The sequence below is a fragment of the Botrytis fragariae genome (genome assembly GCF_013461495.1).
Source record: "Botrytis fragariae strain BVB16 chromosome Unknown tig00000054, whole genome shotgun sequence".
Lineage (NCBI taxonomy): Eukaryota > Fungi > Ascomycota > Leotiomycetes > Helotiales > Sclerotiniaceae > Botrytis > Botrytis fragariae.
The window spans coordinates 788653-802623 of NW_023500993.1; the positions used below are offsets into that span (position 1 = coordinate 788653).

A 13971-nucleotide genomic window follows, 5' to 3' on the forward strand; every position below is an offset into this window, starting at 1 on the left:
TGGTATTGTCGAACGGGCATGATAAATTTAAACATCTTCAATAGTATTCAAGAAGATGGCATAATCTGGAGCTAGATGGTGCAAGAAAGCATGACTTAAAGTATTTTTATAAACTACCAAGGGAAACGCCCTACGGCACTGTCGCTAAATTAAGTAATATACAAAAATGGAGAGAATGGGGTTAGGAAAGAAATCAAGTTTCCATTCACCGGCGAAAGTGAATGTAGAGTCGGTCTAATTCCAACACAAAATTAAAATCAAAATGTTATCTGGTAAGCGTCTGCCCTGCCCCTTTCCAAAATCCAAACGAGGTGAATAGAGGATTATTAAGAGCTTTCTGATAAAGGACTGTTCATGGAATGATCAATGCTTCGAGACAGCCCCGAGACCATGGGTCCAAAACTTCTGGGGAATATCTATTGTAACCCGAAAGAGACAAGATAAGGCTAAATTTAACCATGATCCATAATAAACTGACATAAAGTGGGCAAAAATGAGGCGGATGGTCAACTCGTTTTATGATGGGGAGCCGAGGCATTGATCACAATATGAACAGCTCGTCACTCCACAAACTGTCTGATATGAGGGTATTTGATATGATGTATGATACCAGCGCCTAAAGCATGGGAAAGTGGGATGGAATTTGGATTTTGAGTCTCAAGTATGACATTGTCTACTTGTTTTTAATATACGGTGATATTTTCTTGACATCAATGTGTTACCATGTCGACTACTCGATTGTACAACTCCCATCCTTGGCAAAGATTCCCGCCTCCAGCTTACTTTAATCTTGTACGATCATTCTAACAATGGGGTGCGACGTCTATCATCGAGATCGATCTTAGAGGCAATGTAAAAGTAGATGACAATGCTTGGCGTTGGATATCAAACATTAAATCATATATATTTGAATGTATGCAAGCCGCATTGTAACACAAGAGAATCTTTCTCTGATTGATTCAACCTCATACTGTTGACCATTCACTACCCCAACATTAATTTTGAGCCGTAAACCCTGGACAACTATGGCTACAAAAGCAAACCCAAGCTTGGATTTCGACCAAGATGCACGCAATGCTGTTTTGCAAAGAATGATGGGTCTCAAACTTTTTCATCTTTTAGCAGGTCTTGTCGCGACAACTAGTCAACAAATTTCAGACACTGCGTATTTAAATTCACACAACTCATGTGGTAATAAACTTCCGCAAAGTTCTGACGTTGTTGTGGTCGGTGGAGGAATCCATGCTTTGATATATGCAATTCACGCAAGGAGTTTGGAGCTCCAAAATGGAAGTAAGTTGAATCTACCATTCTTATCTCCATGCCCAGGATATCTCGCCGACATTTTTTGACGATTTTATCTTCCTGGAATCTTGGCGCCAATATGACAAAGATTTCAAGGGATAGAGATCATTCATCGACCAGCACCGGTTCTCATGCACTTGCTAACTTATATCATAGAGGGAAATCCCACATCCCTGACCATCCTAGAAAAGTCCCTCAGCCCAACCTACAAAATCGGCGAGTCAACATTAACAGTTTTTGGACTTTGGCTTAAAACTGTCGGGATCCAAACTCCGATGCTTTCAAGACTTTTTGGACCGAAAGATGGCTTGGCATTTTTTTACTTTTCCGCCGAAGGCGATCCAGAAGATTACACACAATTTGTCGCCAACGGACCTCCTGCAGATTTCGTACCAACACTCCAAGTTGAGAGAAAGATTAGCGAGTTGATGCTCACACTCTATGCACAACGTCTTGGAATAACAGTACTTCATGGAAGAGAGGTCATTATTGATAAGAAGTACACGGTAACAGACGAGAGTGATGGAATGTCTCTTCGAGTACGAGACTCCGAGACAATGGTGGAAGAATCTGTGGACGCAAAGCTGGTAGTTGATGCTACAGGTCGATTCCATCGCTTCATCTCAAAAGAGGCGCGTATTGAACGTGTAGAAGGGTTCAATACGAATGCGTACTGGGCGTACTTTGAACAACTAGGAGATGAGTCCGATATACCATTGAGACATTACGAAAGTGTCAACACCAACCATATATGTCTGCCTGAAGGGTATGTTTCAGTCTTCGAGATTTATTTGAACAACACAAGCTAATACAATCTTTTCAGATGGGCTTGGGTCATTAGACTTCCTTCATGGGAGGGTAGCTCTATCCCTAACCTTACAGCCATGATCAATCATCTGTTGGATCTTAATGCGGCCAAAGCACCAGCAGACTCATATCCTTCAGTTCCTGAATTAGTTGCGAGATTCCAAGTCAAGTTTCGTTGGGTTGTTAGCATTGGATTTGCACTTCGTTCCGATGTTATTTATCCAGAAAATCTTTCCAGCTTCGGAGGTAGCGAGGCGGAACAGAAGTTCAATTGGATTGTGTCTCGATACCAGAAAGTCGCCCAATTAATGGAAAAGCACAAGCTTATCGAGGATCTCTACGGCCCTGGAACTACATGGTTCGTACGCAAGAATCTGGCATTCCGCGCCCCACGAGTTACTGGAAACAATTGGCTGGCCATTGGTGATGCAACTGGTTTTACCAATCCACTATACTCCCCCGGCATCAACGCGAACATGAGCACCAGTATATATGCTGCGGAAATGACGAAGAACTATCTCTCAGGGAAGGATTCATCCGTCAGGAAGGATCTATTCCAAAAGTACGAAGACTTTTGCAAAGACCGTGTTCCCAACAATCAACGCATGAACGTTTTCAACTACATGTGTATGCGATCTCCACAGACCGGACCAATAGGACCTATCTGGCAGTACTTATGCGGAACCGGAAACGAGAAATTTCAAAACGCCAAGAGATTGAATCTGCAAAATGTACATGAGTTTCTTACAACGTGGGATTGGGGTTCCAATAAAGAGGAATATATTACTTTCAGCAAACTGGTCATTAAGATGCTGAATGGACCTCCGCATGCTAAGCTATCTCAGGAGACTATTGATGAGGTCAAGAAACTGTCTGCTGAGCATTTGAAAAGCGCAATGGCCAGTGGCAAATACAAGGGAAGATGGGCAGGATTGTTGCGCTGGTACGATGATGATCTCAACTTTGTAGCGGACAAGGTTGAAAGAGATGTATTGGCTAGAAGGTGTGTAACATGTGGGGAATGGAAAATGTTGAGACCTGATTGTAGGAAGTGTGTATATTGTGGTTGGGAACATAGCGTTGGAGAAAGTACAAAGGTTCTGTACTGAAAGGGGAAATACCCAAATCGATTCGATGGGATGAATGTAGATAGAGGCAAAGCAGAGGAAGGTTTGAGGTCTGGTAGTATTGGGACTCCTAGCGAGGTTCATCTCATGTAACCATCCCATCATTCAGAGCAACAAAATAATGAATAACATGTTTGATTCCAACAATGGCGTGATAATAATGAGACATGTCCTGTCATGATATTAGCCTAAATGTGCGAGTGAAACGAAAAATGAACAGTCTGAATAGTGTTCATTTGAACGAGAATCCGTCTGAATATGTGTTATGTGTTCCTATGTTTCTGAAGACGACGTAGAGTACAATTGGAAAATGGTATGTTGGTAGATTGACGTTGATCGCGCCACATGTTTCTAGAAGCCTTACATTTCCGAGGCAAATCATAATCCTGGTTATGTTCTAAATTTAGCTCAGCCACCTTTTGACAGCGGGAAATTTCAACTAATCTAGTACTACACTTCATAATGGGGATGATAGATCAATTTTATTAATCCTTGAGCCAGATTTTGGATTCATGGGATATACCCAATCCGTTGGTATAATATATACTTCAGAACTTGTTTCTATCAAATTTGGGCTTGTGCTGTGCCGAGAACGGCAGACATAACAACTGCCGATTCGACCGTCAGCCCAAAAAACAAAACGATTTCAATCCAGTCTCGACAGGGAGTTTCACGAGCTCCCAATCCACTCGGATACGAATGAACATACCCTGTCACACAACGAAAAACGGCATCTGACTTCCACTCAAAAGCACAAGCCTATGGCGGATAAAATGCATCACATATCCGGACTGAATCCAAGAAGCCACAATCAACCAAGAACAATGTATATCAGACTATCCCTTTCAAAGATCTTAGATAATGCCAAAATTATTTCAAGACCACCGAAAGTCTCAAATTATATTGTTGTCGGTTCCCTCAAAAGGCTAGTCGAGGAAAGCCAACTCTGCCCAACAGAATTCGACGCTAGTAAAGCATCCACGCATCCCAAAACTCAACTCAGTAAAACAAACAAAAATAACGGTAAAAGAATCGCTCCATTGGCTCTGAAATTGAGAAATCTATCGATCCACGTTCCTTGAAATCAGACTTCATTTCACGGGGATGTTCGTTCATTTTCCCCGCTTCGTTCTCCCTAGCTACGCGATATTATCCAGTGAGCATGAATAGCTGACTATTTATCCCAAGCCATAGGAAGAATTACCAACCCATGCATCCAAAAATGCAATGTGATAGTCCCAGCGTTCTGGAAAAGAAACAGCTTGGTATCCGTCTATGTGAATTTGAAAGTCGGTCCAGGTTTTTCTTTCATACATTCCGCGTCATTGGTGTGTGGGATATTGGCGACAGTTTGTATGTTTCAACGGGGTAAGTCATAACTGGTATTTAAATTCCAGGAATAGATGCCTTTCTGAAATATCCTGGGTCTTCACAGAAGGGCCGAAATGTAAAGATGGAGGTTGATGGTTGATGAGAGGATCAGTTTGGATAAACAGTTATTATTTCGATAATATAAACGTGTTTGTGATTTGATAGTGGTTCTGATTTAATTTATTGATCATTGATAAGTATTAGAAATCATGAAATGAGTGCTCGAGAATTTCAACCCCATTGATCCAGATATTATGAAGGAAAGATATAGACTGTCGTGCACTAAAAACGATATACACACGGATTTTTATGGCATCAAAATTATGGGAATTGTACAAATTGTATTGCGAGAATAAACGGGGAGATGGATCGCTCTAGCCATAAAGCACAGAGTAATTACGAGCGAAATTGCCAGGTGATCAAAACACATATTAATAATTATTTATTCTAAACCTCATTACCACTTTTCCAACTACCGACTCCTAAGTAGGCACACCACAACTCCTACCCCCGCCAGCCATCGAAATATTATCTAGTAAAAGATCCGCGCTAATGGTAATTTGACTATTACACTGCCAAGTAATTTTCAACTGCGCCGACTGTGTTGTCGGAACTACCGTTACCGAACGTTGCGAATAGCCAGTTCTATAACTCGCTATATTCGAGTACGTAACGGTCAGTGTATCGACGACTATTTCTCCCACGGAAGCAGATAATACACAAGAAGCTGTTGGCAAAGTGATGATTCCCATGACTGACATGTAATAGCTAAGAGTGTATGATTGGCCGGGGATGAGGGCATCGATTTGTTGGGATATGGTGGTTGTGCTTGCTCTTTGACCAATGAGAACGCTAGAAGATATTAGTTTTGCGTTCGGTTATTAGGTGAAGAGTCAAGAGGGAGAAGTGGAACTTACGCAAACTCGTCGCCAGCATATGAGCTAAATGCATCATTGGCATCAGATTGTACATAAGCCAAACTACTAAGAACCCATGGCGTCTGGTAAGATCCCGATGTTGCGGTTTCAAAATCACCATTGACAACTGCTTGGGTAGGTGATGGAGTGCAAGCTGGAATTGTGGTCGAGACAACGACCAAGGATGTTGCGGGAACTGTTATTGTTACAGTCTCGGCGATCACGGCTGGTTGGATTGAGAGACAGCTACAAGCTGATGATTGTTGAGCCAAATCATATGTTGATGTGAATGGATATGAGTCAGTTCTTGTCGTTCTCTTGAAAACGGTGACAGTTGCGGGGCTGACGGTGGTGGTGGTTGTGATTAAAGTGGTCTTTGTGAGGAAGAGGTATTGTTCATCTGCGTAAGTTGGCTGGATGGAGAGCAGACTGCTACAGTAAGATGTCACCGGTGTACCAGCTGCTGCAAATACCAAGGCAGCCGCGTCTGTACTACAAAATGCAGTTACAGAAGGAATTACAGGACTTGATGTTGTAGATGGAGCGCTTGTGATAGGAATCTCAGTTGTTTCTGGTAATTCTGAAGTACTGCTATCGATCTCTAAAGTGGAAGTGCTGGTTGGGAGAATTTCCGTGGTTGTGGAATTCGCTGGAGCTTGATATCCGGTTCCCGAAGGAGCATCCGAGCTTGTAGAATTTACAATCACATAAGCTGTTGAGGATACTGAGTATCCAGTTCCTGAAGGAAATTGCAATCGGGTGGAGTCCGTCACTTGATGGGAAGTCGAAGAAACAGTTCCTTGAGAGAGGTCGGATGTTGTGGAGTTACTCATTGGGTACTTGATTGATGATGAGTATGCAGTTCCAGATATAAGAGGGATCGAGCTTCCAGTCCCAGTAGGTCGGTGTAAAGATGTGGAATTTCCGAACAGATAGCTTTGTGTAGAGTGCGAAGCCTTTGTGCACTTTGTTCGGGAGTGGCGCGATCTTGGTTTTGTTGACTGGACTACGATTGAGCTGCTGGAAGCCGATGCTGAAACAGATACGGATGAGGGAACAGTCGAAATGTCGGAAGCTGAAGTCAGACTTACACTCTCAGTGGATGAGCTCGAAGGGAACGTAGTGAGCGATGCCAGGTCCTGAGTTGAAGATGCTGACAGGGTGACAGGGCAGACAGTTGTATAATCAACCACGGTATTAGTTACAGCAACAACTTTTCCGCTAGTAATATACGTGCTGGTTGAAAGGGCATAGACTGTTGAGGTCCTATATTGAACTGTTGGTTCTGGAGTTGCGGAAGACTTTTTTGTGATAGGGCAAACAGTCGTATAATCAACGACGGTATCTGTTACCGTAAAAGTATTTTCGCTGGACGTGTATGTTCTAGTAGAGAGCGAATATACAGTTGATGTTGTTAACTCAACAATCGACTTGGGAGTTGAAGTTAGACTTGGGGACAATGCCTTTGTGATAGAACGGACGGTTGAATAATCTACTAAAGTTTTTGTGCTTGTCTGCCCAAGGGTCGTGTATGTCGAAATTTTATAAACTGTTGATGTCTCATATGCAGTTGTGCTTTCACTAGCCAACTCTCCCAGTGCTTGGGATGTTGAGGTACTTTTAGTGGTGACGGGACAAATTGTTGTGTAGTCTACAATTGTCTTAGTAACAACTTCACCACTTGGATTTGTGTAAGTAGAAAGGGTGTACACTATCGATGTAGTATATTCAACAGGTGCCGTTGATTTGGGACTTGGGCTTTGTGTAATCTCATGGGTGACAGGGTGAACTGTGGTAGAATCGACCACAGACCGGGTTTTGGTTACTAATTGTCCACTCAAATGAGTAGTATAAGTGGAGAGAGAGTATATGATCGAGGTGGTATATTCGTTCCCTGCCTCCGGAGTGCTTGGGGAAGATACAGGGACTACGGACGCTATGGCGGAGGAAATAGTTGGAACAGACGTCTGGAGAGAAAGAAATGATTCGGTAGAGACTGAAAGACCGATAGAGCCTGGAGCGTATGACGACTGCGCGGTAGGTTTTGCGGTAGGCTGAGCCTGAATCAAACAAGAACATGCAGATGATATACGAGATGCTGGAGCTGCAGCTGGGATATAATCGGGAATACTGATGCTGTCATTTTCTATATATTCGCCACAGAACCGAGGTCCCGAAGTGGTTTGATTGGTTAATGATTGCAGACAATCGTCCTGTTTTACAATCAGCCACACTATATCAATATTCAGATCTGCCAACATACCAATACACAATATTTCACTTGAGCTGGAGCACAAAAAGGAATGTTCTCCGATACCACAGAACGCGCCAAAAGAATGACCGAGAAACAAGCAAACGACTTCATTTTAACGATTGTCAAAGAGTGTAGACACAACGCGAGAAACGAGAAAAAAAGATTCTACGTGCAGCATATCAACTATATATCATGCCTAATTATACAACCTCGTTGTTCGAACTATTGAACGTTTTCTCGCACCATTATACTAGACCAATTCAGCCGAGCCAAGAAACATCTTCACGAAGGCTTTTTTCACGATGTTGTAGGACTGGACCCTTATGGACCCGGGGTACCCGATGGAATGGATAGATCTAATGTCCACCACGTTATTGGAGAACATGAGATGACACTAATTTGGTACCTGCATTGACACACTAAATCAGCACAAAATCATAAAATCGGCTCGCATCTGATGTGCTTACAAGCATTATTGTTGCCAAAGTAGTTAATGAGCTCTAACCTACTACCAATTTGGCTTAAAGTTTTCCTTTCACCCCTGAATATTGAGCCCACCTTTGTATTTGGGCACTCAGCTGGCCCGCAATGTGCCATTCACTAGACAGCATATAGATATGGTACGCGAAGTCTCCATGTGCTTTAAGATTATGGGGTTCTATCTCTCACTTATAGAAAGGACCCGTTCTGAACAAGATACAAAAGTTGAGGGGTCCAGGTGTGTCCTGCCACAATTGTGAAGTTCAACGAAAGTGATGGAGTGGTCTGTGCACATACGATGAAGGGGTTCACATCCTCAACACCGTACTGACCTTTCCGAGATTGATGTATTCCCAAATTGTCCAGAATGATATCTTTACGCATTCCAATCCAACGCTGGCAGAACCTTATATATATAAAGTCTGAAAGTTCTTCCCAGAGCCTCCTAGGAAGAAGTGAAATAAAATGATCATGGAAGTGATCGGTAATAAAGAGCACGACAGTAAAACGAACACATCAAAATACTCTAGAAGAACACTTGGGGTATTAAAAATCTAGAAGCCGAACAAACATCAATCAAACTCGCAAAACAAAAGATAGACAACCTAAATGCCTCAAGCACTGATCAAATACTGGTTCGTTCTTGCTTGGAGCAAATAGATCAGCAGGATCGCACCCAGGATCGGAGATATACTTATTTTATGAAGATCATAAATTTTTCTATGTCGCTATCGTCCAATTCGCTGTCGATATTCCTCGATAAGAAGGGTCATTATGTGTATGCTATTGGCTGGAAAGTGTAGGCATATCTTTGAACTCGCCGTGCGGCCTTGAAATATTTGTCGTTGTATACAAGAGCCAATAATGGTAGAATCAGAAATCGAAGGTTTAATTTTAGAAACTGCGGCAGGATGTGATTATGTTTTTCTGTGAACGCCTAGTTGGTTCCCACGTTTGAATGTTCGAGAACGATAAGATCGAGTGTTCGAGAAGCAATAAACGAATCTTCTCTCAAATATCTCGTGACTTTCAGTGTTTGATAGATTGTTTTGTTGCACATCTATCGTGTTTGGAATTATCTAGAATCATTTCAAAGAACGGGTTAGAATGTTGCAAGTCTTCTCTACCCCACGCAAAACTCTCATGTATACGAAACACATGTTTTGTTTTTAAATCGATATATCATCATGTCGACAATTAATTGAATTCTTAATCTCTGATATTATACATTACTCTTGTTAGAGTCTAAGGTCTATAAATACAAGTTTAGATCCTCTTCTGAGTTCGTAATCTAATACTGATCTTTAGGAACCTCTTTCTTATTTTTACAAACGCCATCGAAATCACCGTATATCCCCATTCCCCTCTCTACAATCTCTACAAATTGATGGAACTCACAAGAAGCGCCGGGCCCACCTTGGCATTCGGGAATCGGCCTTGGGGCGGTATTGGCAATAATCCTCACAAATTCCTGCACATCGTCTTCATCATCAGCATCACCTTTCAATCCTTTACATGTGAGTTTTTCAATCCCAACATGACCTAAGAATGGGATGAGTTCGGACATTTTCCATGATCGAGACCAATTGATACGATCGGTTGGAAATTCTTCGGCAAATTCATTGGAGGAATTGAAGAGACCGAGGGCGGTGGCTATGAAAGGAGGAACTTCGCGATGGGTAAAAGATAAGAAAAATCTTTGGCCGTCGTCATCGGGAATCCCGTCACCGGAAGACTCGGAATGTTGAGGCGCGTGAAATTTGGAGAATAGATGCGCCGTGGTATTTAGCCAAGGAAATCCCAAATAAGGCGAAAGGGGATTTCCATGACCCACCATGCGTGAATATTTCATATCCCACGCATACTCGTAAGCCATCCATTCATCGTCTGTGAAAACATCACAGATCTTGGAAATTTTGCCCGTGATAGCAGATTCATACCCGCACATCTGCTGCAACCCCATTATATCATAATTCCCAAGTTGGACTGGTGAATACTGCTGAAGTCTTGCGATGATCGACGGTGCATATTTTGCGAGGAAAGTTTGTAATTCTTCGTCTCCAGGTTTTTTGGTAAATGCATCGCATGCTTTATGTGGGACTTGGGAATGAAAAGACGATCGATTTGTTCCAATCTCGACGATTTCGACTTCTTGTGGAAAGACACTACCGAATGCCTTGGCCGTATCTTGTGTTCTCGACTTTTTATCGGCATAGATTCGTTTCGTTGTGGGCACTAATTCGGGATATCTTGACAACAAATGTTTGCTGACCTTTTTCGAGTCTTTGATTCCTTGAGGAGTAATTTGTTCCATTTGATTCTTTGGATCATCGATAGGAGTTTGCCATTTCTCGAAGAATGCGAGCGGGCCAGTCCATCCTTTCCTTTTCTTTCCTGATTTGGTGGTATATGTAGTATCCAATTTTTCCAAAAATGGTTCGATGTAGGTTTCGTAATCATCGTCATTCGCATAAATTGCGGCATGTCTGACAAGATACGATGCAGCTGTGACTTCGCAGAGGCGAGGTGCTTTGTGATTAAGACCTGGGCCAACTGCATCGAAATATGGACTTATACCGGGCAGATGAAGGAGAGGATCGAATTTGTAATCCTGAGTGTGAGAGTTCGCGGAATAATCTTGTGAAACACGAAGTGGGATTTGTGATGAAGAGACTGCCGGAACGGCCAGTAAGGCTAAAGCCCATCCGTACTGAAGCATATCGACAGGCAATCGATTGGAGGACGTATCAAAAAATTGATAAATTCAATCTATTTTGCTTTCTAAAAATGACAGAAAATCGGCGAACAAACATTTTTATAAATGTTGGGAATTTAAACATGACATCATTGATTGGCTCGGCCCCTTACCGCTTTCCAAGTTCCTGGGCTCGCTGGGGCGGAAAGACTAGCGGCTCGGCATTGGTAGAGCCAATTCGGTTAGCTCGGTTATATACTTTGAGTCCCACCACATTTGTGAAGAAGTTTTGTATCTAACAAAAAGACATCCAAAATGCTTGGTAACAGAATGATACCTCCAAAACACTGCATTGATCATGAAATTACCTTTGGTTTATTGTCACCGCCACAAAGGATGATTGGATCTCATCCATCGAGGAAATGTTGGAAGTTTTCTTGCTTCACTCCACTTAGGCAGAAAAAGGAGACCCCTTTCCTCATCAATATTGTCTATGAGAGCTTCAGGGTTACTCTGCTTTTTTGAGTGTATCAATATAAATCATCCATCCAATCTCTATACAATTAAGACGCCAATTGTTACGCACGCACTCAAGCTCCGGCGATCGACATAATGGCCTCTCCGTCACAGATCACAGTGCTTGCAACCACTATCTCGAGTTGTACTGCTATTGTAAATGAATACTTCTTGAGAAACAAGCTTCCGATACCGTCCTTTGATATTTCCGGTCCTTCTCGGATAATCATTCCATCTCATGAAAGAGAGGTTGCTGCGGCATATGCGGAGGTGCTAAAGGCAACCATGGAACTTCATCATCTCATGTTAGGACCTACAGCAGCTTTGATGGGCACGTCGGTTCGTAAACTTGGCAGTTCTATAAAAAATTCAACTTAGCTAAACTCAAATGCTTAGGCAATGGATAGTATGAGCTTGCAATTCATATATGCATATGACATGGTCAACACTTTCCCAATAAACGGCGAAGCGACCTATGAACAGATATCTGAAAAGTGTGGCTTGAACGTGACTGATACTCGCAGAATCTTGGGATATGCGATGATGAATCACATCTTCAAAGAGGTTCGGCCTGGAGTAGTAGCCCATACAGCAGCGTCCAAACTTCTAGCGTCCGACCCTTTGTTGACGGATTATGTCGGAATTGTCACCGAGGAACGATTTCAGGCTGCTGCACATGTAATTTCTTTTCTAGGTAACGCTTAATAGCTCCGACACTAATCGTGTTATAGACGGTCGAGGCGGTGCAGAAATTTGGGTATGCAAAAGAGCCCAACCAAACTGTGAGGACACCAACACTTTCATTTTTGATAGACTGTCAGAACTTTGAAGATGATTTCTGTGGTATGAAATGTGCTCACATAATTGGTACCGTAGGGATACAGCATTGGCCATCGAACCAACAAAGGTCTTTATGAAGAATTGAGTGCTCATCCCTCTCGAGGTAGGCGTTTTGCGAACGCGATGTGCGCATTCACTTCCAGAAATGATCTTTCGTTGTTATGTGAGCGCTACGACTGGAGGAGTCTTGGGTCCGCCACCATAGTTGATGTTGGCGGAGGGTATGGACCTATCAGCATTAGCCTAGCAAAAAAATTCCCCGACTTGAAGTTCATTGTACAGGACTTCGCAGGGGCAATCGCAGAAGGACCAACATACGTGCCAGCTGAGATCTCAGATCGAATAAACTTCATGGCGTACGACATGTTGACTCCACAGACTCTTCGGAATATCGATGTGGTATTCTTCCGTGCTATATTCCACAACTGGACGGATCATTATTGTATCAAAATCTTGCGAAATCAAATACCCGCGCTGAAGAAGGGATCGAGGTTACTTATCGTGGAGCCATTGTTGGTGGAGTCAGGAGAGCTTCCATGGCATGAGGAGAGAAGACTTCGGTGAGTTTAGTTCTCCGTTTCCCATGTGATGTTACTGATGAAGAGTGATTAAGAACGATGAATCTGAATATGCTTTCATATTTTGGCTCTCGGGAGAAATCTATGGAAGATTGGAGAGAGCTTTTTCGGGAGGCGGATGAGCGATTCGAGATTAAGAACGCCGTGAAGTTGGGAGATTCCCTTACTTCCATCCTGGAAGTCATGTGGACAGGGAAATAAATTTCACTGTGATTGATTTTAGTAATTATGGCGGGAATTTTGATCGACGAGCAATGCTGTGAGATTTTACATCACCGTGACTCGTAAAAGACCATTTTCGGGTGTGGCTTGAGATTTGTGGCTCATACTTGGAAGTCTTTGTTGTTCATTGGTGGTTCTGTCGGGAAAATCAATCTTTTTGAGAAAATACACTTGCTTAGCCCCCACGGTATTAATGCCGGGGTTATTGAATCTAACTACTCACCCCGTCTGTTTTAACTACTTATCTCAATAACCATAATAATCGATTTCATCTAGCTGCGGATTTTACCTCTTTTGTCTTGCGATATCAGATACGAGCAACATGAGTAAAGGGCTTTACATAATCCATGATCCATCACAGTTCGCAAACGTTTGCCCATGCTGACACGTAGTTACGCGCGCGCGAGAGAGAGAGGGAGGGGGGGTTTACAATGAATACTCTTCGATTCTAGTGACCCGTTTCACTGGAGAATTTTCAATTTCCAGCTCGAGCCCCTTCAGAGCCAAATTGGAGGGGAAAAGCTCAAAGCATGGCTCCAACAGCGCTGTACACATTAGCATCTCCCTAGTAACGAATGGACAAGGCTGTTGATCTGACGAATCCGCGATCAGAAGCGATATTTGCAACTACCATGAGTCACAATTCCAGCTCTCTGTACTACATACTCTTTGATAGCGCCGCGAAGCCCGAAATGAGAGCTTGCAATATCGCAGCGGGTATCCCTTTTCAATGTACTGACATCGAGAATCTGTGTATTGGATACCATTGACTCCTCAATGAGTTACCACGATTGCGGTAAGGTCCGTTGACAGAGAGGTGACGTGTCTTCGACATTTAATACAAAGGCCAACCAACACC

General features: G+C 42.8%; 7 protein-coding genes across 7 annotated transcripts; 3 read left to right on the plus strand and 4 right to left on the minus strand.

The window, feature by feature from the left end:
• Positions 1-1025: 1025 nt before the first annotated feature.
• Bfra_005016 (putative fad dependent oxidoreductase protein) lies at positions 1026-3221 on the plus strand (the record flags this gene model as incomplete). Its single annotated transcript, XM_037335404.1, has 3 exons — positions 1026-1293; positions 1462-2071; positions 2129-3221. The coding sequence occupies 3 exons, from the start codon at positions 1026-1028 to the stop codon at positions 3219-3221; spliced, it is 1971 nt and encodes a 656-aa protein (XP_037192499.1).
• A 283-nt stretch (positions 3222-3504) lies between these two features.
• Bfra_005017 (uncharacterized protein) lies at positions 3505-3942 on the plus strand (the record flags this gene model as incomplete). The annotated part of the gene is made up of 3 exons (XM_037335405.1): positions 3505-3552; positions 3741-3769; positions 3792-3942. The coding sequence occupies 3 exons, from the start codon at positions 3505-3507 to the stop codon at positions 3940-3942; spliced, it is 228 nt and encodes a 75-aa protein (XP_037192500.1).
• A 1150-nt stretch (positions 3943-5092) lies between these two features.
• Positions 5093-7892, minus strand: Bfra_005018 (uncharacterized protein; the record flags this gene model as incomplete). The annotated part of the gene is made up of 3 exons (XM_037335406.1): positions 5093-5462; positions 5528-7740; positions 7791-7892. The coding sequence occupies 3 exons, from the start codon at positions 7890-7892 to the stop codon at positions 5093-5095; spliced, it is 2685 nt and encodes an 894-aa protein (XP_037192501.1).
• A 558-nt stretch (positions 7893-8450) lies between these two features.
• Positions 8451-8645, minus strand: Bfra_005019 (uncharacterized protein; the record flags this gene model as incomplete). Its single annotated transcript, XM_037335407.1, is given in 2 exon segments — positions 8451-8546; positions 8559-8645. 2 exon segments carry the CDS (start codon positions 8643-8645, stop codon positions 8451-8453), a joined length of 183 nt encoding a protein of 60 aa, XP_037192502.1.
• Positions 8646-9033: 388 nt separating this feature from the next.
• Positions 9034-9321, minus strand: Bfra_005020 (uncharacterized protein; the record flags this gene model as incomplete). Its single annotated transcript, XM_037335408.1, has 2 exons — positions 9034-9162; positions 9214-9321. The coding sequence occupies 2 exons, from the start codon at positions 9319-9321 to the stop codon at positions 9034-9036; spliced, it is 237 nt and encodes a 78-aa protein (XP_037192503.1).
• Positions 9322-9552: 231 nt separating this feature from the next.
• Bfra_005021 (putative histidine acid phosphatase protein) lies at positions 9553-10980 on the minus strand (the record flags this gene model as incomplete). The annotated part of the gene is made up of 1 exon (XM_037335409.1): positions 9553-10980. The coding sequence occupies one exon, from the start codon at positions 10978-10980 to the stop codon at positions 9553-9555; it is 1428 nt and encodes a 475-aa protein (XP_037192504.1).
• Positions 10981-11568: 588 nt separating this feature from the next.
• Positions 11569-13091, plus strand: Bfra_005022 (putative o-methyltransferase protein; the record flags this gene model as incomplete). Its single annotated transcript, XM_037335410.1, has 5 exons — positions 11569-11811; positions 11869-12150; positions 12204-12254; positions 12349-12872; positions 12926-13091. The coding sequence occupies 5 exons, from the start codon at positions 11569-11571 to the stop codon at positions 13089-13091; spliced, it is 1266 nt and encodes a 421-aa protein (XP_037192505.1).
• Positions 13092-13971: the final 880 nt, after the last annotated feature.